General features: G+C 42.6%; 1 protein-coding gene across 5 annotated transcripts in view; it reads left to right on the forward strand.

Moving 5' to 3' along the window:
* FAM13A (family with sequence similarity 13 member A) overlaps positions 1–22,772 on the forward strand; it is a 118,004-nt gene that overhangs the window by 58,415 nt on the left and 36,817 nt on the right. For 4 of the 5 annotated variants that reach the window (XM_005530294.3, XM_014259033.2, XM_014259034.2 and 1 more), the window contains exons 7-8: positions 12,060–12,101; positions 21,706–21,750. In XM_005530294.3, the coding sequence (XP_005530351.2) occupies positions 12,060–12,101; positions 21,706–21,750 (87 nt within the window). Of the gene's footprint in view, positions 1–2,780; positions 2,892–12,059; positions 12,102–21,705; positions 21,751–22,772 lie in introns of those variants that run through there. The other variant, XM_005530295.3, reaches the window with a different exon arrangement.

Raw genomic sequence — 22,772 nt, forward strand, 5'->3', positions numbered from 1 at the left:
GTGCCACAAATAAATCACTTGTGGTCCCTACCCATGAACAGGGGAGGTGAAGAATTAAGATTTGTGTTCTTGTTTAGCAGCTGGGAGATTCAAAAGGCCTTTTGAGACAGAGTGAACTGAACTAAGGTGGCATGCATTCTGTACTAGCACTCTTACCAATAGTTGGCCACAGTCCTCAGGAGGAGGAGTTTTAAAAATTTCGCTCTGACATTTCTCCATGTTAAAATCTTTTGTTGCAGTGTCTGCAGCTGCCCTTGAAATAGTTAAAACTTTGGGAAACCAGCAGTGCTAGCAACCAGCTAGTATTTTTAAAACTTTGGTCACGTTTCTTTCAACAGTTGCTGAAGTTGCATGCCAGTAGGTGCAGGGAAGCATGAGCTCCTGTACCTCTTCTCAGTTGTGATGGCTTTGGTTAAAAGAGTTAAAAGAGTTAAAAGTGTTAAAAGAGACATATGAGGATTCAAAGGAGAAAATTGATACCCATTGAGGGGACAGCAAAAGAAGAGAACAGAAACAAAAGGTGGATCTGAAAGTGTTGAAGGCGCAGGGAGTCTTGCAATTTTACTGTTGGCATCTGGTTGATTTTAGCATGATGCCACAAGCTGACCTTCTTCACTGATGCTAATCCATAAACTAATCTTTCTGGTTATTACAGTGTCTCTTTTTGTTAGTGAAGTCTTTGTCAATGAGCTTAGTACTTTTAAGCTTATTTATACAAGCAAGTCCCATGGAAGTTATGACAGAACAGCTAGTGTATAAATTCATAGTACAGCAGCTATTTGAGTTATTCCACTTCTGTTTATTCAGCAAGCTGTTCTGGAGAATCCTGACTCCTTGCCCATGTTGATGGGTCCTTAGTTAAATGTGGAAAATTAATTTTTTTTAATGGCATCCCGATGGTAACACTCACTTTATAGAAGTGTAATAAACTACAAATAATTGTGTGTGTATAAAAAAAGACTGGGCAGGAAAAGTCAATTTGATTTATTGTTGAACTGTAAAATGGTACAAGGTGTTACAGTTTTATACTGAAGTAGTTTTATGTATCAGAGTAGAATCTTTCTCTCATAATTTTAGTTGCTTATGAACACATATGGTGCATTTAATTTAAGAAGAAGTCATCAAGATACTCATTTAATTGCCACGGATAAGAGCAGCCCAGATCCACGATGGCAGAGTGCTTTATCAGCATTGCTGACTTTTCTAAAAAGGGGCCCTGTGCTGTGCCTGGTGTGACTGTCACAGCAGAACAGGCTTGTGCTGAGGCAATGGGCAGAAGCATTACTAATGCACTTCTGCCAGTCAGCCAGCTGACAGGAGCAGATATTAAACAGTTCAGGCTACTGCAGCAAAGCCACGTCTCAATTGACCCCCGTGTCTCTACTCCATACCAATGCTTTCTGAGGCTGCAGCTGCTCACTGCTCTTGATTTCACAGAAAATGTCCCTTCCTTCTGCTGGCAAAGGTCAGGATCTGTTGGGCATCCCTGTGAAATGTCTGATACCCTCTGCTAACCTGGGAGTGTTGGCTGCTTCTCCAGAAAGCTGATATGGCTCATGTTTGGTTTGCATGATCTACATCTTTATGGAAGTGTTAAACATACAGGTCCTTAAGTTCCTGTCACAGCTTTCTCCCAAGCCAGCACTAATCCTCACTAGGGTTGAATGGGGTGATACTTCCAATATTGACTTGAATTTTTGAAGATTGACATGTGCCATTATGTTTGTACCACCTAAAGTGTTGAAAGGACACTCTAAGGCCCCTTTATCAGATTAGGAGCGTCTCCTTCCCCATCACGTAAAGTATGCAGTGTGATAACATTGTTCACAGGCAGGGCAGCAGCAGAAGTGTTTCTGTCCAATGTTGGGGGAAATGGAAAGCAGTTCCTCGGGCCTTCTGGGCAGAGGAGCTGTGAGGGTGAAAAGTAAAACCCTGGGTATGCTTCTTCAGTAGCCATTAAACATTTCGGTGCAAGACCTTAGTGATTTTTTGCTTTTCATTTTTCAAGGTTGCTAAGTCCTGGTGAGTAACACACCCCTTTTGTGTGGTTCTTTTGCTACTGCTCTTTTTTCCCAGCCCCAAACTTCTAGCCAGTGGAATGGTGTGATTTGTTGTTTCACAGCAATATTTGGTCAGCAGCCATAGATATGTAGAAGCAGGAGTGCTTGAGAATAGCCCACTGGGAACATGAGTTTGGCTCTGCAGTTGTCTCTTCAGTTCAAATATTAAGGGAAGAAGAGCTGTTTTTGCAGTGGGTCGGAATTGGATGGCCAGCTACAGCACAAACCGCGGTAATGTCTACTGCGGCACAAAGGGATCAAGTTCAAAGCTTGTGCCAGCCCTACTAGACACCGATCCACAGTAGAGGTGCGTGAGGGTGGCGTGGAGCTTTGCGGGGCTCGGGGTGCCCGGGGCACCGCGCCTGCCCTTCCCGGAGCGGAGCCTTGGGGAGGGAGCTGGGGAGAGACTACATTGCAGCCTGGGCCAGTGGGTTATAGTTACCGAAAGGGATACAGAAGACCTTGTGGGGTCTTTCTATTTAAAGGAGTCATTAGCCCTCAGCTTGTGGCATCTTTTGCAGGCCCAGAACCAACTGGACATGAGAAGCCGCTTTTGGTTAAGCTGCGCCTGCCGAGCTCTGTGGGGCGGGCAGGGCCAGGGGCCGCGGCGTGTGTCGCAGCTGTGGGGCCGGGCCGGGGCTCTGGGCTCTGGGGCGGGCCGTCGTCAGCCGCCAACCCGGGCCCGGCGGCCCCTTCGCCCCTCCCCGGGGCCGGGCGCTCCCCGCGGCGAGGCGCTGGCGGCGCTGCGGGCGCGGCGAGAGGCGCGGCGGGCAGCCGGGCGGGCAGCAGCTCCATGGCCAGCATGGCGTGCGAGGTGATGCCCCTGCAGAGGTACGTGTCCAGCCGGGGCAAGCCCGGCACCCAGCGCGGGGCTTCTGCCGGGCTGTCCGGCACGGAGGAGCCGGGGCTCGGACGCCGCCTGGGAGCGGGGATGCCCGCTGGGGAGAGGGATACCCGCCCCGGCGCCGGGTGCGGTGGAACAAGTGCAACAAGTGGGGCTATTAGCGGATCTCCGGGGGCGGGGGATCTCTGGCGTCCTCGGGCGGAGAGGGAGATTCGATGTAGCACCTCGAAATCCACACTCTCCGTGCGGGGTGGAAGCAGCTCTCAGGTGTAGAGGGACCCCGGGCAGCCCTGGGTCTCAGCCGGCTCCGTGCGGCCGGGCAAAGCCGAGCCCTCGGCCGGCTGTACTGCGGTACGGGAGCGCGGCCGGGCTGCCCCTGCGCGCAGCCCACCTCCGGCTGGCAGCTCACACACCCAGCCTGCCGCAGCATGGGCGAGAGGTTTAGTTTTAGGAGGAAAAAAGGCTGGGTGTTTCCAGGCTGCTGACGCGCACCTCTCTTCAGCACCAGCTGTGAGAAAGTACCTGTGCTGGCATGTGCTCCCGCCACGCTATGGCAGGGACAGCTGCAATCAAGCTTCTGAAATGGCAGGGCACAGACCCACTGCGGGGAGGAGTGTACACAGCCTGTTCACTGGGTCATCAAATTCTTGTGTTTATTTCTACTATTCATTCGGTTCTCAAAATTAAGTAGTCCTTATCTCCCCAGTAGTATTTGAATGGCTTGAATATCAGTCTTTCTGTAATCTTCGAAACAGTAAATAAAAAATTTACTGTGCCATTTCAGCACTGTGGTGGTGCTGTTTCAGCAGGAGCTGCAGAATTGCTGCTTACTTGAACACGATAAAATAGTAACTGAAATTGCTGCCCAAACTGTTATTGTCTTGATAAAGTGCAGGGTCCTCTGCAGGTAGATGTGGAGAAAGTCTCTTTGGCACAATTGCAGTCAAGGGGTTCCATGTTGATGACTGCAGAGGAACAGAAATATGGTTTGAATGTCTTAAAGAAGTAGTTACAGTGCATCATTTCTATTTGAAGGACCAGTCTCACATAATATTTTTAACCTTTCTATGTTCCCAAGGATCTGACTGTCCTAGCAGTAGTTGGAGCAATTGGTTGTTATTATGCTCTTGACTCTTCACCCCAGGGGAACATAGGTTTCACAGGCTGGCTCTAATTAGACTCTTTGTTGTTGTAAGGACTAAGTCTCGATCAGTTAGAGATGCAGTCAGCACTTCAAAAGTGTGGCATTTTCTTCAAACTCCATTAAGCCGTAAGCATGGTACAGTATGGTTTTGAGTTTTTCAGTTAAAATAATTCACAAAATTCTGGCTCCTCTGTCTCCTTGATCTATTTTTAGGCTGTATACTTTTTAGCACCTTGTGTTTTTTTGGCACAGATTGCCAGATCCCTTTACAGTGGCATTCTCCAGATTGCACCTTTATTTTCCTGTTCTTCCCTCCCTCAGGGCAGAGTTTCGCTGGCTTTGAGCATTTTCTGTCAGCTTCAGGAAAGCTGATACCTCTAGTATTGGTTAGTACCAACATGGATTGTGTTATGTTTGTGGTTGCTGTGGGGTGGATAGGCTGATGTTGCTGTTCCAGCTGAGGGCATGGATAAATTGTAGAGCATGGTTCCTGTTACTGGCTTTCATCAGAGTAGTGGCACCCTTCAGGTTCTGTAATTTAGGACACTTGCCAAGCTGAAAGAGTCTATCTTTCCCTCTCAAGAAAGGGAATGAACTGCCTGCAGTAGTCACACTTGGCTCCCTTCCTGGGTTAGTGGGCTTGCTCCTGCCCATCTCCTGCAGGTGCCCTGCTCTGTGCTCTGCTCTGTGCTCTCTTTGAGGCCATGAGGCTGGCCATGCTGTGCCCGCCATGGAAACCCTCCTGTGCTGAAGAAATACAGATGTGTAGCTGGTGTGTAGAACTTGAGAGAGGGAGAAGGGCTCTGTGTCTACCAAAGATATGTGTGAGCTGTGAGTCTGTCTACCAGAAAATCTATCAAGTGCTTGCATAGAGCCATATGGACTATAATGGTATCATCCTATAGATAGATATCTGTGGAATGGCATGTGATGGGGTATGGTGTCCTGCTGTGAAGGAGTGACAATGGGGATGTCAGGGTTATGTTTCATTGCATAGGAAGAGGTGCAAGGCCAAACATGTTGAATCCTCACTGCAGTAGGTACTATGTTGCCTAAGCACTGTAGAAGGCACCGGTGAATGTCACAGGGATTGCTTTACTGATAGCTTTACTTTACTTTTACCACACCTACCCACCAGTAATTGTCTCTTCTATTGCTATGAGAATACCATCTTTTCAGAATAGCGTTAGCTTACTTTGGTATCCCAGCTTCCTAGTTAGAGTGTTACTGATGTTGTTAATGCATTTTTTAATTCATGTGTTCAGCCTATTGCAGATTTAACAACAGCTTGCAAAGCTGAGGCCTGTGCCTGCCTTTGCCAATAATATCTACCAGTTTGTGTAGGAGATAAGAAAGGCAGGTACACACTTGGGCCTTGTTTGTGATCGGTGGCCTCTGTTGCTTTACAAGTCAAGGTAGTAGAAGAGTGAAACCATCACAAATATTTTTAGCAAGCGTATCTGAAAGCAGTGGGGAATGTGACTGATCTCTTTCTAACCTGTACAGTGGGTACAGGTTGTCTGCATGGGCAGTCTCACTTGCAGTTACCAGGATTGTTTGATTTACCTTTCTGGTTGGTTTGCTTGGGATCTTTCACAAATACCCAGCAGTTTAGCCTGAGAACACTGCTGTATTCCACCACCTTTTTTTGTTTGTTTGTTTGCCTTGGGGGAGGTGGGGGTGGCTGCTGTGTTCTCTTTATCACATTTGTGAACATTTTTGTGTGTAAAGTTGTACTGTAAATAAATCTGATCTTTTGGACTTTGCTATCACTTTCTATCCAAGGTAGTGGGAGTGCTTGACAAGCCCTTATGAAGTATGTTCTGGAATATGGATGTGAAGTATGCTCTCTAAGGGTGGAGAGAACTTGAATCTAGCTTTTTTTGTTTGCTTTGGGTTTGGGTGGGTTTTTCTTCTGGTGGGAGAATGAAGAGAAATTCAGACCTGTGGATCTCATCTTCCTCAAGTCATGGCTTGTTAGAAAATGCTATGTGAATTCTTCCAAGCTCATATTTGACCCACAGTTGGGTCCTGTCACAGATGTGGCATGGTGAGCGTAGGAGCCTTTGGAAGCTCTTCCTCAGTACCACTGGGAATGGAAAGCTCTGACTAAAAGAGGAAATTGGTGTGGAAATTTTCTTTTGGGTTTGTCTCTGGGGTGTCCACCTGATTAAGCAAGAAAATATTAATATTTGCCTAAAAACTGGCCTCTTAGATGCCTTTATCTGAAGTGTGCAAGCTTTTAACAAACAATCCTGAAATCACTGGTTACCTAGTAACAGTTCTTCACCATTATAATGCAACAGGTATGTGTGTGTTATGCAACTTCACTGTTAAATTCTGAGAAGAGGTGAGACTTTGGCTGGTACATTCATTCTGCCTCTTTCTGAGCCATCTTCTGGTTTTCTCGTGGTGAGGATTATTGCCAAACCACAAGTAAAAGAAAAGACACTGCTCCATCTTTCATAATAAGACCCAACTAGCTTAAGAAGTAAAACAACAGAAGTGAGCTGTTTAACATTGACGTCATTTCATAAAAGATAAACATATTTGCAATCTAGGAGGTTAGTAAGCAGAAAATAATTGCAGAAAATTATGCTGTCAAGGGCTCCGGGATATTCAGGTATGTTAATAGAAATGGAAAATCTGCCTCTTGCTCACAGTGGCACTTAATCAGCAAGAAGTTCTGCTCACTTCAGCTTGCCATAGGATAGCCTATACTTCCCTGATCTCTGACATTGCTTTGAAGTAGGAGAAGGTGTACAAAAAAGTATCCTTTTTTTCCTATTCAGGAAAGATGCTTCAGTCTCAGTATCCCCTCACACAGCCTGCTCAGTTATGCCTATGGATAGATGCCTGTGCAGTGTAATTTAGTTGAGAGTTCTTTAGGAAAAACAAGCTGAAGAAACAGTTTTGAGGAAGATGATGGGATCCTTTAGCGTTTAACATTTAAACCAGTTCACCCTCACCCATGTAACTGGAGATATTTTGCATAGTATGATATTTTTTTGCAGAATACTTGAGTTCAGAGTGAAATAGCTGGGTTGTCAGCCTTGGATTTTGACATGTGACTCATTTGCTGAGTAGCTTATTTAAGTTTCAGTGGTATGCATGGTTAGGTATAAGCACAACCATTGTCAAGACTGGAGATAAATATCTGAAACAACATGTTATGGTTTTGACTTATTAAAGTTATTCTTCAGGGAAAATGGAAATGTTGGCATGGAAATAACTCTCACAGGAAAATAGCTGTTAAGCATTTGTTTTTTAAACAGTGCATATATAGCATTCCCTCCTCCCCCTCTGTTTAAGGATATAGAGCAAGGGTGGCATTGCTCAAGGATTGAGGGTAGGTCCTGACTTTAATAATGACCATTGTATCACCACAGTGTTATGATGTTAGATGAAATTTATGGTTAATCTTGCATCAGGGATAGTATTGTTCATTCTTCTTTTGCATAATGTACCTCAATATTTCTTTGAAGGAAGTTTATTTTGAAGGATTTATTTGAAGGCAAAAGCTTGTGTTGCCTGCTATTTCTCATTTGCAAAAACATTGCCTTTTACCCACTGCTGTGAAGCACAAGCTATGAGTAAATAGCTCTATTGAGAAAATAAGCATGCAATAAATTTTCATGAGCTGTTTCAATCTTGCATTTTTTGGAACATTGAAATAACTTTTATGGGGAAATCACTTGGGTGGGTGAAGAAGTGCTGAAAAATTAGTGAATAAGATGAGACTTTCAGCAAAAAGCACTACTGTGGCCTCAAAATCAATGTTTCCTTAAAGCTGTTTTTAGTGTTCTTGGTGTTGAATATCCTAATAAGTAAATAAACAATATTGTTAAAATTCTCAGTAGTTGCAAAAACTGTATGTCTCATAATCCAGGGAAGCATAGGTGTTCTGAATGATGAGAAGAAAACAAGAGGGAGATAAGTTTGAAACTTTAAGAAGCCAGCCAAACTTAGCCTTCCTTCTCCTCCCTCCAAAGCCTGCATTAACTTTTGATATCATTAGTAATTTGATGTCACTGAATTTTTCATTGTTTTTTGTTTGATTGCATTAAAAACAAAACCAGCTATTTCTTTGCATTAAAAAGTGTTCTCCCTTAAAAAAACCCTGTACTTCTTTTGAAGTCGAGGATTTCTGTGGTAGAATAGAAAGTGAGCCGTTCCCTTATCTAATATTTGAGGTCAGAACAAACAGAGCCTCTGGCCAAGGCATTAGGAAAACATGACCTTGGCTGAGCAGGAAGACCCTGCCAGTGTCTAAACCCTTCATCTCCGGTGCAAAATGTTGACCCATGAGTCAAAGTACATTTTCATAATTGTAAAAAAAAAAAAAAAAACCAAAAACAATGCAGCCAAAAAAACCCCAAAGCCAAAATCCAGAGTATTTTTTTTTAAATTCATTGACTAAACATCCTATTTAAGTTTTGAAAAGAGATGTGGAGTAGGAAAGCAGCAGTAGCTTTGTAATGGAAGTTCCAGGAAGCTAAGACAGAAGAACTGCTGCTAATTCAGTGCAAATAAAACAAGGAGGAGGAAGGACCCTGAGCCACACTGACTCTCAGTGGGAACTCAGGCCAGTGAGGAGAGGGCTGAGACAGGGGTATTCCTTATGCACTTAAATAAATTGGGAACTTTCCATCTAAATGTGTGTTCTACAACAGGCCCAGCAGTTCCCTTACTTTGCCTGAAGGGCAAGATGATTTAAAGGTTGGACTTGATCTGAGAGGTCTTTTTCACCCTCAGTGATTCTGTGGTCCTATGAGATGTCAGAAAACCAAAGAACCCATGATTACCTGTTTAAGAATGTGAGGGTTGAATGTAACGTTGCCTGTAACATTCCTATTGCCATAGAAGGAGGCAAAAACTGATAACTCTCCTTCTGTAATGGAAATTCATCATTTAACAATTAGACTTCACCCAGACTTTCCTATTTCCTTCTTCAGGGACATAAAGGATGTGCCTGAAAATCCCAAGATGTGCTAAACTGACTGGTGGGCTAAACTGGTGTTCCTTCCAGTGTGACAAACTTTTTATTAGCTCAACAGCGATCACAAACATATATAATATTACTTCTTTGCCTGTGAAATAGACAGAACAAGTTTGGTTTGCTGTGGGGTTTTATGTTTGTTTTGGTTTTGTTTTAGTTTGGTTGGTATTTGTTCTGGTTTTTAGCAAGAAGGAAGTTGTTAGCTAATCTCCCAAGTATTTCATGGAAGTGATTAATTTCTGTTTAATCCCTGGATTTAGGGGAGCTATTTATATGCTTGAGAAAAAAAAGAGACTGCTGCATTTTCCACTCACCTGCTTGGCCAGGTAATCAGTGATAGTTGAATAAATGACTGGAGTTTTTTTAAGTTATTTCATGCCTTCTGGACATAGAGTATACATAAATCTGGGCACAACTTTGATGATAAAAAAATCCCAACCAAACAAAAAAAAACCCAAAATTGAATTTACTGCTAAGCCTGTTTGTCTAATGGATAAGTTCGTTGCTGAACAAGGTAGAAATTTAGAAGATTTTTATTTTTTTTCAAAAGTCTGGATTTCATACTAGTTAGCTTAGAGGTCTTCATCCCAGATTCAGCTACTGCTCATTTGCTGCACATGTAAAACTATGAATCACTATTGAGTAAGAGAGGTTTTTCACAGTTACAATTATTACCAACCATGTGAAATCTTGAAACTTGATGATCTAAATGAAACTGGTACTTGGTTTCTGACTTCCGTATGAGCTTCTTTCTCTGCCATCGCCAGCTAATGGGCTTAAAATATTTGTTTCTCCTCAATTTCTTTGTATGTGTGGATAAACTATTGTAGGGTTAGAAAACTTGCTTGAACTTAAGAAGCATCCAGTTGCACTTGCTGTGGAAGAAAGGGAAGGAAATGGAAGATGATTCAGTCCCTGCTGAATACTACTTTTCCATCTGCTCTGTCAAAACAAATACTGGGATCATAAATGTAAAAGATTATTTGGACTTTCAGTACAATTGTGCTGCTTTGATTTGGAAGTTAATTACAAACCTTGAAATAAAGAGGGGTGTTTATGATGGGAAAGAAAGCATATTTGGTGTGGCTTTGGTAGCTGCCACTTGTACATAAAGCAGCACTTGGTGTTGTCATTTGAAGGTGCATTAATGCACAGAAATCTTGATGGCACTGTGAACTTTCATTTATGTCAGAAAAGATTTTTCATGTTTTCTGTCCACTACTTGGACTTGTTTGCATTAAGTACAGCTATTAATACAGTGAACTGAACATAGCAAAAAACTTCACCAGCAGCTTTGTGAGTTTAAAGTACTTTCTTTACACTTACAAAAATATATTCTGTAAGTGCCAAATAAAGTGATAGCATGCATGCAGGCTGGGACACTACATGCCATCAGCAGAGGGAGCCTTACCTGGCAGAGGTTCCTACCCATGTCTTTGTTGCAGGTTGTCTTCAGGGAAGGCAGTAATGGGCATTTCCATCATTTCCATCAACTTTTTCTACAGTCTTGAAGCTGTAGCAGTTTCTCACAAGGACTCTTCAGGTGCTGTTAGCCCCAGTTCACAGGCAGGCACTCTTCACCCACTGTGCACTGCTCTGTGTCCTGCCTGGTGCTGGGAGCAGCAGCAGCTCTGGGCACTGCAGCTGTTCAGGCTACTGAAGACAGGCTTGTGGAAGTGGCAGCAAGGTTTCCAGTAGCAGCTGTGCTCCCAGTCTTCTTGGAGAGCTGCTGAAAGCAGTCACTGTTGTCTTACAGAGGTGATGAATTTTTGGCAGACCACATTGATTTCAGAAGCGGTTTCTCTTCCTTCTGGTCTGTGGTGTTTGGTGTTACCCTCAAATTTGGTTTCATGCATCGTGTGCTTTAATGTCTTTTCTGTAGATGTCTATTTGTGAATCTTTCCATATTCTAGTTGGGGGATTGAATCCCTGTGATTATTTCTGTGGAGCGCTGGCTTATCTGTCAGTCTGCCTTTTTGACTCCCTTGTATCTTGCCTTCTCCTTTATGTTCTGCTCCCCTCAGTGAATTTGGGGTTCATATTTGTGGGTCTGTTATGACATTGGCTGGGTTGGAAATAAGCTGTGGTTAAATCTGCCTCTGTACAGTGTGAGGACAAGGGTGCCTTACCTGCTGCAGGCCAGTATCAGCTCATATTGCTGAGGGAGCTTCATGCTGGCTCCAATGGAAGCTGCAGAAAGTACCCAAGTACTTGATTTCCTAGTCACAAATCCTGCAGAGATGTTCCTTTCCTCTTTATCGAGTGCTTTGAGCAGCTTTTATAAGCCAATAAATACAATCCTTCAAAATTCAATAGATCATGTGTGATTCTGTGTCCCAGCTCATTGTCACCCTTGTGCCAGCACGGGCACAATGAGCTGGATCTGGGCTAGTAAGTCACTTGCCAGGCTGAGGCCAGGCCAGTTGACAACTAAAACACAACGAAACATTTTGTCAGGGAACTCCCATGCCAGCCAGTGGCAATCCCTGATCTCAGGACTACAGAAATTTTATTCAAATAAACTTTCCACAGGAGTGATAAAACTGGGGAATAGGTAGTCTCATGCTTACACCTATGGCCATGGCTCTTTCTTTGGTTACTCAAGATGTCATTTGTTTTTTTCCCAAGTTTGGCTTTAATAGGTGGATTGTTTCATTCTAGAGCAGCAGACAGCAAAGGACTTTCTTGGTTTTCCTTGCAAAATGCTTTATTGTTGCTATGGGAATAGCCCTAGCACTGTTGCAGAGTCAGAATGACTCCTGGCTGTCTAGCAGGAGGTCTGTTACACCACATTTGTGGACATTGAGAAATGAGTTGGATTGCCAGGATTTAAGGAAAGTAACTTAAACTTTCTTCCATGTGTCAACCAGAGGACAAAATAGATTTAAGTGTTATCTCTGTAACGGGTGCAGTTTTGCTTTGTTGTTATCTCTGCCTTTTAAGAGTGAGTATCTTGAGCTGCAAATACAAGACAGACCTGCTACTAACTTAGAAAATATGTTTTGTTTTTAGCTCCCAAGAAGATGAGCGGCCTATGTCACCCTTCTATGTGAGGTATTTACTCCATTGTTTTCCTTTATTTTTCTGTGTGGGATTGATTCATTATTGGAATTAAATGTGGGGAGGGGTTCAGAAGTGCTGAACAGACTGTAATCAAAGTGAGCATCAATTTTATATTTGTAATTATTGCTCGGTTAGTGTGATGAGTCTTTGTAGATACCATCTCTGTTGCGATTCTTTTGTATTTAGAGAGGAGGCCCAGGGTTTAAGGTCTTTATTACAAGGTGGACGTGGTTTTCCTCCTTTCTTTGGTTTGTTATGTGTCTTAGATGCCTGAGTAGCTTATCTGCAGGCACAGAAGAGATTTTGCTACAGGATTTGAGGAACTGGCAGCATGTGCTGCTCAGAAAGAAACCAGGAACCAGATGGTGAGTCAGCAGCCCATCCAGTTCCCTGCTGCAGCCTAGAAAAGCAGGAGAGTGCCTGGGTATCCAGCAAGCCTCACTGGAGGGAATGGTGCTCATGCTGCATTTGAACAAATTGTTTCTTGTTTTGCCAACTGGAGGGCAAAGTCACTGCTTGTAAAAGGGGTCTAATTCTGTTGACATCTGTGAAAGTTTGCTCTGCTTGCTTCAGTAGCAGGCTCAGTTCCAGTGCTTTCATTTATACTTAGTGGAAGAACAGGAGCCAGAGCAATTAACAATGAAGGGCTGCAGAGGAGGAAGGGCCAGATATTATAATTGGGTTCTTTGATCTCTGCAGAGTTTAAACAAATAAAAAAACCTCCCAGTGGTGCTTTTGGTGAGAACAGTGATAATTGGAGTTCTTACAGTGATGTCTGAAATTTGTTAATCTCTGGCGTATATTCCTGTTTATCTTTGTAGCTTGGGTTTTTTCTTAAAGAATTTTTCTAACATGAATCGCAGAAAGAGTGCAGTTAATGCATACTGTGCAGAAATGTCTGTCAGGGAATTGTTCACGGACTAGCCTGGTTGCATGATCCTGTCTGCCTGCGGGTTGATGCACTGTCATTCCCTGCAATCTATTTGTGCAGATGCTTCCTAGTCTGTGCCTCAGAAGCTCCAAATTGTCAAAGGAGATTCTGCCTTTTCCTTCAGGACATTATTTTGTAGCTGCATACATACATTCCCCTGTCTCAAATTTTCCCTAGTTTAAATCTTCATCATGTCTTTCCATTGAAAATTGTCCACCCCTTTGTTTTTCTTTCTGGCTAAAAGTGACCTTCAAATGATTTTAGGGTTTAATTGCTTTTCCATCTGTCTTACTGCTCAAAAGTGTTCTTCCAAGCCCTTTCCTGGATTATAGAAAAATGATCCATGAAGGAGATTCTCTTTGGCTGACCTTGTCAAGATCACCAAGGAGAGATGGGGAGCAAGGAGTGGACCCAAGAAAACTGATACCAAAGCAGGACATTTCTGAGAGGAAGGGAGCAAATTTGAACATCTTAAATAGAGATGTAGGCTTATGAGAGGGGAGAACAAAAAATGATTGTGTCCACTGAAATGAAGGGATGGGTTTCCATGGGAATCTGTTTTGCAAATAGGAAGGGAACAGTCAGGAGTAAACACATAGCTGGGGAGTGAAGAAATGGCTGGTAGGAGTGGAGAGGGAGCTGCGCACCTTGACATACAGGCTTTCTGCCAAGCCAGTGTCTTTTGTAACATTGCTGGGATACAGTTACTTGTAAATAAAGGGAACAGCTTGTAAGTCTTGCTTCTGTTTGCAACACATCAGAAATGTGTCCTCCTGAGGTCAGTTGCCAATTGCAGTTAATTTGGCAGGAGAGCTGGAGCTGGCTGGGCAATTCCTGGTGCTTCAACAACTGAGAACTTGAGTGGGTGGCCAGTTTTTTCTGTGTAACTTTGAAAGTCCTACTTGTTGCCCCCAGAGGCTGTGCATGGCATACGTAGGAATTGCATTTCACACCATGGGCAAGGAAGGGGAGACTGTCTGCTTTAGCTGTCTGATGGTCAAATCTCTTTCTATTGCTACCAGCCACACTTACATAGCTTGAAATACTGCTCAAGTAATCCTTCAAGTGAATCATGAATATTTGGGCACAGAGCGGTCACTGCTGTGTTTATGCAGTAGTTCCATATAGATAATTACACAACAAGTTAAGTAAGTGTGAACAAGAGCTCTTTAGCTTCCAAACACTGCATAATACTTGGCTCTTGCCAGACGGAAGGAACACTGCGTCTCTCTGTTGTGGTTCAACCCCAGCCAGCAACCAGCTGCTTCTTTCACTCCCCCACCGGCAGGATTTGGTAGAGAACTGGAATGGTAAGAAGCTGGAAAACTCATGGTTGAGATAAAGGCAGGTTAATAGGAAAGAGCCATGCACAGAAGGAAAGCAGAACAAGGAATTCATTCAGTGCTTCCCGTGGGCAGGAAGGTGTTCAGCCATCTCCAGAGACCAGGGCCCTGTCACATGTAATGATTACTTGAGAAGACAGATGCCATCACTCCAAACGTCCCCATCTTCCTCTTTCTTCCCCCCGACTCTGTATACTGAGCATGATGTCAATATGATCCTATGGGCTATGGAATAGTACCTGGCCTGGCTGTGTCTTCTCCCAGCCTCCCATGCACCTCTAAATTCCCTGCCAGTACGAAAACCAGAAAAGGCCTTAGCTCTGTGCAAGCCCTGCTCAGCAATAACACAAACATCTCTATATTATCAACCCTATGTTCAGCACAAATCCAGACCACAGCTACATACCAGCCACTGGGAAGAAAATTAACTCTACCCCAGGAAAAAACAGCACACCGTTTGTAAATCAGTTTTGGTAGTATCAAATCAGAGACTTGATTATTCAGTGCTGTACCATGTCAGCTAACAAGGGAGATGTTTCCCTGGTTTCTGTTAACAATAAGACAAATGCTGAAGTTCCTGACTTTTAAGTCAGAACTGTCAGAACGTCACCAATAAATATACTGTTTCTTAAAATAACACTGATTTATTGGGGTTTTTCTTTTTTCAGTACTGGGAAAGTCAAGACTTTATCACCACTGCTACTTTGTAAGGGAATAAACAGTCTGTAACAGTATGACAGTAATCAGTAAATGAGACAAAATGTGACATGGGTTTGTAAAGTGTGGCAACACCAGTACAGCCGGGTTCTTTTAAAAAAGACTTTCCAGAGAGAGGAAGAAAAGGAGTGTACCTAATCTGTATGATGCCAGAAAAATGTTTTATATCAGGCCATCTATCTGGAAAAAGTGGACATGAGTACTGGAACTTAAAGGAGGGAGGTGAGACCTACTGGTATTGCTGGTAGGAGAGGAAGGGGATTGCTGCTGGAGGTCCTTAAGTGCCATGAACTTCTTTTCCTTAATAGCCACTAGCATAATAAAGTCAAATCATGTTCATTAATTGAGATTATAGCAGAAATTTAGGAGGGTGAATGGGTTGGTAGTGTCCTCTGGGAGAAAATATGTGACAGTGAAATATTATATAGAGTGAGATATATAGATATATTTATAAAATATCTCACTGTCATATATATTGATATAAAGATATTTTTATATATATTTATAAAGGTAAGCATCACATATAAGACATATACTATAAGAAATAATAACATGAGTAAGAAAATCATATACCTGAGGTCTAATAAAGAAAATCTTTGCCCTGAAAGGGGAGTTCCTCACATTTGGAAATGCCAGGGAAAAAAAGATGTGAACATACTGGTTCATGGAGGGATTAAAGGGAGGCATGGGATGAAAATACTCAAGTTGAAGTAATCACATGACAGTGGATATATAAAAGATGTATTTTCAGTACGCTTAGAAGTATGAATACCCCTATACAAGAGACAGGTGAAGCCTTATACAGTTTCAAGTCACCTGTGTTCCAATGGCTTTAGGTTTGTAAAGATCATTAAAGAAGTGGGAAGACTGTTATAAGATGGAGAAAAGAGCATGGAGGTTCTAGCTACTGTAAGACATGAAACTGAGCACACATATTCCCTCTGAGTTTTAGACAGGGAGGAGAGGATGTTTATGTTGAGTAACAATACTGATGCAAGAGAGAATGTGTACAAATAGTTTATTAATATATTTGAGCAGAAAATCAGTAATTTTGTACCTGGAGCCCTCTCTCATTGGACATAATAAGGATGATGTCAGCTTGACCAGACTGAGAGACCTGGGGTTTGAATCTATTCACCTACTGCTGACCAGAGTTATACTCTCCCTCTCTGTAGTCCTTGATTAGATGATCTGTTGGCTCAGCTGTGCTCAGTACCAGGCAAAAAGATTTCTATAGTGTTAAAAGAAGAGGAAAACCTCACTAGGTGATTGACTGTTCCAGGGAGTCATGCCTGAAGGGTGTTTACATTCCAAAACCTTTTGTAACAAACCTTGTGGTAAAGGGAGTTGAGATCTTTAAAAGAGCTTCTTGTACTGCTCCTTGTATGTCTTTAGTGAGACTGTGAATACCAGCTGCTTTGAGTAATCAGTGCTGAGAAACTCTCTGCAGTGTCAGGTAATGAGGACTTGGCAGCAGCAAGTCCCTGTAAGCACAATTCCACTCCACGTGTGCAATGAGTTTTCAGAAGACAGGGAATCTTCAGGCATGCTTTCTGCTGGCCTATGTGACATTAGTCATGTAGATGCTTTCAGAGGAGCTCCCTGATGGGTACATCCTGAGATAAGTGAGAGTGATATTACAAGGGAGGAAAGCAAAAGCTTTGTAGTGTGGAGCTTCCTTGTTAGCATGCAGAGCATTAAACTGAAATTGCGATGAGACCTGACATCACAAGGAGTGCCAAAGATTGTATTAAATACCCATGGGTGCAGGGCGAGACATTGGACAGTTTTGCCTGTTTCTTCTCCTAGAAGTACTCCTGTGGGCATTATTCAGTACAACTGTTTCTCCTTTTAACAGTTTTTATTTGAGACAGCTCTTTAAATAATGCAGGTCAGCTATTCCTACTCTCAAGTCTATTGGGTAGGATGTTTTATGCTCTTTGTTCTCAGGTCAGTTTCCTGAAGAAACCGGAAAACTTTGCTCTGGATTTCACACCTGCTCAGAAATTTGCTTGACCACCTTCACACTGAACACTTCTCCCTCCATGGGACGTGCCATAGGAGGTCATAAGTCCACAAGAGTGCTGGGCCCCCTCACAAATCAAGATTACATTATGTGAGGTGTGCTCATGTCCATCACACCTGCACTGGCTGAAAGTAAACACCAGGCCACCAGTGTCCCTGCTCTGGGTGCCCTGCTGCCATGCAAGTCTGAGGCTCCCTGAGGATTATTTCCTTGCTCTGCAGGTGAGCCTGCACAGACACAAATTCACCAAGCTGAATCTCATGGCCTCTATGAATCCCCTGCAGGGCTGTCTCTGCTCCAAGCTGTAGGTGTCAGTGTGCATCTGTCATGAAGGATGTGCAAATGCAAAACATTAGGAATCCTGAATAAAGTTGCTTTTAGCGGGGTTAGTTTTATGTGTAGTAACAAAGTAGTGTAAAAAATAATTTACCATGTTTAAAAGAAGGGATAATTGGATCTGAGCTTATGAAAAGTGTGAAGGTGCTGAGAAAAACAATGAAAGCATGTCCTCTGTGTGACAGGACATCCCAGTAACTATGAGCACACCCCTTTTGTTTTTAAACTCATTATTTTCACATTTTGTATGCCATCACAACACTTCTCTTTGATGCAAGTGTGTCAAATAAGGTAGTTATCATAAAATGGATCCCACGTGAGTTTGGAGTATTGCATGTCATAGTGTGGAGAGTGGATAGCATTTAGACCATATAAATACCTGTGAATAGGAACTTCCTGGATCAGGGATTGAAATACTATATTCAGAGGACTTCAGGAATTTCCCATCTGTCGTGTCAAAGCCATTTAAACATCCTCAGCTTTGCTGGAATAGCAGAATGGTAAAAAGTTTTTGCATCTATTGAGGCTTTCTTATTGTTGTGCTCAGCTTTTAAAAAAAACAAAAACAAGAACAAGAGCCAGCTTTGCTTCCTGAATAAAGCAGATGGCCTATAAATACATCTCAGCAAAAGGTGACTTCTTTAGTACTGGACTGCAAGTATAGCTTATGAATTAGGCCATTAGATATTAGAATTAATTAAATTACTTCATTAATAAACACCCATCTGGGAAAACACTATGCCAGCATGTCAGTTTCCTGATTTGCTCTGTTTGATGTTTTTTCTTTACTCTTTTTGTCTAGATGCTAAAATATTTTGCTCAATAGTGGCTTGAATGAAAGAAATCAGGAGCAGGGGCATTGATAACCAACTCATTGATATCCAACATTTGCTACCACAAGATGCCCAACACAGACCTAACAAGGTGCAGGCATTGCATGACATAATTCTCACTCAAGTGCACATCTTCTAAATTTAGGGAGTACTAGTTAGGGGAGGCAGGTGAGATTTAATGGCAATAGAAAATACCACCTTCTCGTCCTTGAGGTGGAAACAGAAGAAAGGAGACCATGCAGTAAGAGTTTGCCTTACGTGTGAAGTAAGACATTATCCAGAGCTGATAGAGCACCTCTGGAAGGGAGCAAAAGACTTGGGTAAACAAGTTAGACAAAACTGGGAAGTGCTAGAGGTCAGACTTCCCAAAAGGAAAAGCATGAGGGTCATAAGAAACCAGTTCAAAAGTTCATAGCACTTAAAACAGTTGTGTCCCTTTATGCAGGTTTTCTGGCTGACTTTCTGAAAGTAAAAGTCCCCCAGTGCTGGGAGGCTGTCCTGCTGCCTTCAGTCACCTGAGGAGAACCTGTAATTTCTATGAGAAGTCAGTATTTCTCAGTGTGCTCTGCAACAGCAGCTGCATAATCTAATAAAGATAATCTAGCTGTGGAGATAATTGACCATACGTATCAGTGAAATGGAGCAGATGTGAGGAATTGAAATTGGAAGCAGAACATGAGTTCCCATTGTCTGGATGATTTACTGAGCAAGGAAGCTGCCTGCACAGGCAGGCATGCCAAGAGAGCTTTTCTAGGCATGGCTTGCCTTGCCTGCTCCACATAAATCCAACAGCAGAGCGACTTCTGCCACCCAAGATGTTTGGAAAACCCCGCAGGATACACCCTACCTGCCTGGTTGCTTGTCTGGGCTCTGAAATCCTTGCAGGGTGGTGTCTTTGCCTGGGTTTGCCAAGGAGCTCTTACACCACCTGGTCTGTCCTGCAGCAGGCTCGAATCCTAAAACCACTGTGTAACTCTTCCCTCCACCATTTGTTTTGGTTGTGAAGTTCTTTGGTGTAAGAAAGGTTGGTGGAGAGTAAGTAAGGCAATTTAGCAACACATTTAAATTAAGCTTCAAAATGAAATAGCCAGAAAAATTACCAGATGTGGAATTAAAAAGAGGGTAGTATATCTAGAAAATCTCTGATTTAAAATCTCTGTCTTACTGAGAGGGGGGCTAGTAAAAGAGCATTAAGTTATCACAGAGTTAAGGATAAACTTGGATTCAGTACAATAAAATCAGAATGTCATAGCTTCATTTTGTAGTCATCCACTCAGCTGGCATGTAATGGATATGTACTTCCTTGTTATTTGTCAGTAGTTTGAAAATCACCATGTTACTGTCTTACAGAATCTGTATTGCCTGAATAGGCTTTTCTAGATACAGTAAATTAATTGTTACACATCATTAAAAAGTAATCAGGTTAATGTACTTAAATCTGAATTGGTGTTAGTAAAGCACACAGTTAACACATTCTTGTAGTTAGACAACTTCAGAATATACTGGGGTGTTAGAAAATAATCTGTTGGTAGAAAAACCTACATCCTAGGAATGTTTTAAAAAAGCTAAAACCAAACAATCCTTTCTTCCTCTCCACTACCACTTTCCTAGCATGAAAACAGAAAAGAAAAATGTGCTATGAAAGACAACCTCACTAAGTTTGGCTTGTATGTAGGTACTATAAAAAGGTGATACAGCATTAATCTACTCCCATGGAACTGTAGTAAGCACATGAATTTTAGCTTATAATGTGGGTTAGCTTACCACACTAGCACCTTACTTGCTAATATGTCTCCATGGGAGACCAGGTTTTAAAAAATAGTTTTGGGCTGGGAAGAGGTCACATAGTTCCTGTAAGCAAACAGGAAAGCAAGTAGGGTGCTTGAAATGTGCACTTCAAAGTCCAGCACCATCCTGTAGTTGTTAGTCAAGATATTAGATGTGGGAAGAGTGTGATCTTGCAACTTTTGTTTCCTGTTTGCAGATATTTTATCTGTAATGATAGGTACAGTAGTAGTTGTTTGTGTGTCTTCATGAAGTTATGAGTGACACAACTGCTCAGGTCCTGCGCAGGTAATACGGGACATACTGGCAAGTCCGGGACTGCTGTCCTGGTGTGCCACCACTCTGGTGACCTGTGCTGGGACTGGAGAGTAGCACTGAGTGAAGCTGGGACTGGAAAGCATGTGTGTGTGGTCAGACCCCAGGTGAACACACCGGCTCAGCCTGAAGTACATTGCAAGTGTAATTTGCAGCTGGGTGTTTGTGGGGAGGAGCCACGCAGGTTTGTTGGTTTTCTTAAATTAGCTGTAGTGATCCCTCATTTATCCTTCTCTTCCTCTGTTGCCTGCCTTCTGCCCAAGTGAGTCTCAAACCCAGGAAAGCCAGAGTGTGGTTATCTTGAGAGTGCTGCAGCTTCTTAGCTAGCTCTAGCCCCATACAGTGAAGTGCAAAGTATTGAAGGGAAACAGAGAGGAAACCTTTGGGTAGAGAAGGAAGGCAAATCAGCTGTTGATGGATCTGTGGAGAAATTATTTAAGAGAAACTGGTGCAGACTGAAAACAATGAATGGTTATTTTGGCAGGAAGAACATCTTGCATCCAGCTTGGCTTTTGTACCCTAACCACGTTTTACTGGGATTTATCAGCCAGTTGTAGCGTGCTGATGCGGGGATAATTTGAAATGAAACCCCCAGGCCTGTAGTTTATTTGACATAAGGGAGGTTGCAGGAGGGATGAATAGGTAGTGTCACCTTATTCTGTAAGGCTGAGTCAGTGGGTGAAAAAGGGGCAGGATGGACTCAGTTTGGCAGACGGAAGAAAGCAGTGCCACTTGTGCCAGGTCAGCTTGTTCAGAAGAGTTCTGAGCAGCAACTGATAACATCTGTATTTGTGTCAGCTCTTCCTGAGCCTGATAACAGACCGAGGTGAAAAGGAGAGAAGCATGCATAGATTTTATTTTTTAAAATGTGAAGCAAAGATTGTGAATATGTTATTTGAACATGTTCCAAGAGAGAACAGTTAAACAGAGAGAGCAGTTAAATATTAAGGGTATACATTTTCAAGTCAGCTTCAAAAGGCAAAGACTTCTGTGATGAAGCTAAAACATCATCAACACAAAGCCCACAGGAAAGCAAAAAATCTGTAATATGTTGAGGTTGAAATACTTACTGTTAGACCTTTGCCTATTGCATGGGAATAACAGGGAAATTAATTGTTGTGGATATTGACTTGTCAAAATGTGCCACGTCAGAGTGGGAGCGAAAATTCCTTAGGGGGAAAAGCTGTGATGTGTACACAGTTGTTGTTGGGACAGACCTTTAAATCTTAGCGCTGCAAAGAGCAAGAGGTTTTAAGACCTTATTTTGATAACAAGATCTAAATTTCTTCTCTTTTTCTCTTTTATACAGTACCCACGTATCACAAGTCAGTAGCAACGTTCCTGCTACGGGAGAGTAAGTGTCTTTTACAATTTTGTAGCTATCTTTCTTGGAGCTTTTTAAAGTATTGCTGGTTATTATTTGATTTCTCTTTAAGAGTTGTTCTTACATAAACAAAGAGACAGTGTTTCCCAAAGCAATTAATCTACAATGGTAATAAATCACTTCCTCCTGAAAACTTCTCAGGCCCTTGGTTCTTTGCTCAATGTGCCTGTGATGTTTTGCTTAGGCAGAGCTTGCATATTTTGAGAAGCTTTTTGCACTGTGTCATCTTCTTGCTCTTGTTTGCTCCCAGCAGAGGACGTGACTTGACCCTACTGCTGTAACTGGGAGGAGCAGAGCTAAAATGAGTTGGCTCCTTTGCCAGAGCTGGGAATTCCCAATGGCTGATGGGTTTGCAGAACTTATCTTTGTCAACAGTGAAATACAGACATACTTGCCTAGTTAAACAATCTGGGCTTTTGCAGTTGCTAAGGTCTTCTGACTTTTCCAGGAACTGTAGTCTCATCAGGCTTTCAAGTACAGCAACTTAGCAGAGCTTTTGTAGAGGAGAAATCAGCCCAAGCACAGATTCCCATGCTGTAGCTACTCAATTGAAAATCAACCGGCAAATCCTGAAAAAACATTTTAATTATGGAAGAAACAGTAGAAGTCATACGTGGACTTTGGACATGTGTGTTTGAAAAACCCATTCTTCAACGACTGCTTAGATGTACACAAAAATATGTTTCTGTATGATCTCTTTAAAATAATATATATATTTTTCCAATAAAAACTTCCTCTGATGAGGGAAGGAAGGAAATATCACAAGAGAATGGCAGTACCAAAATGAAAATTTGCTTGTGTTGAAAGTTCAAGTAGTCCCACATCTTTAACTGATGCAGCTGCAGGGGCTCCCATGTGCTGGCTTGTGTGGAAGCCCTCTTGGTGCCACTGAGTGTGAGGGTGGTCTCACACCAGTATTAGTGTGGCTGTGGGTACACAAGGATATGGCCCAAGAATGTATGTGACAATGGCATGAATTGAGAACAAAACCC

Source organism: Pseudopodoces humilis, chromosome 6 (assembly GCF_049639895.1).
Source record: "Pseudopodoces humilis isolate 2021_Gansu_Grassland_sample_001 chromosome 6, ASM4963989v1, whole genome shotgun sequence".
In the NCBI taxonomy this organism is placed as follows: Eukaryota; Metazoa; Chordata; class Aves; order Passeriformes; family Paridae; genus Pseudopodoces; species Pseudopodoces humilis.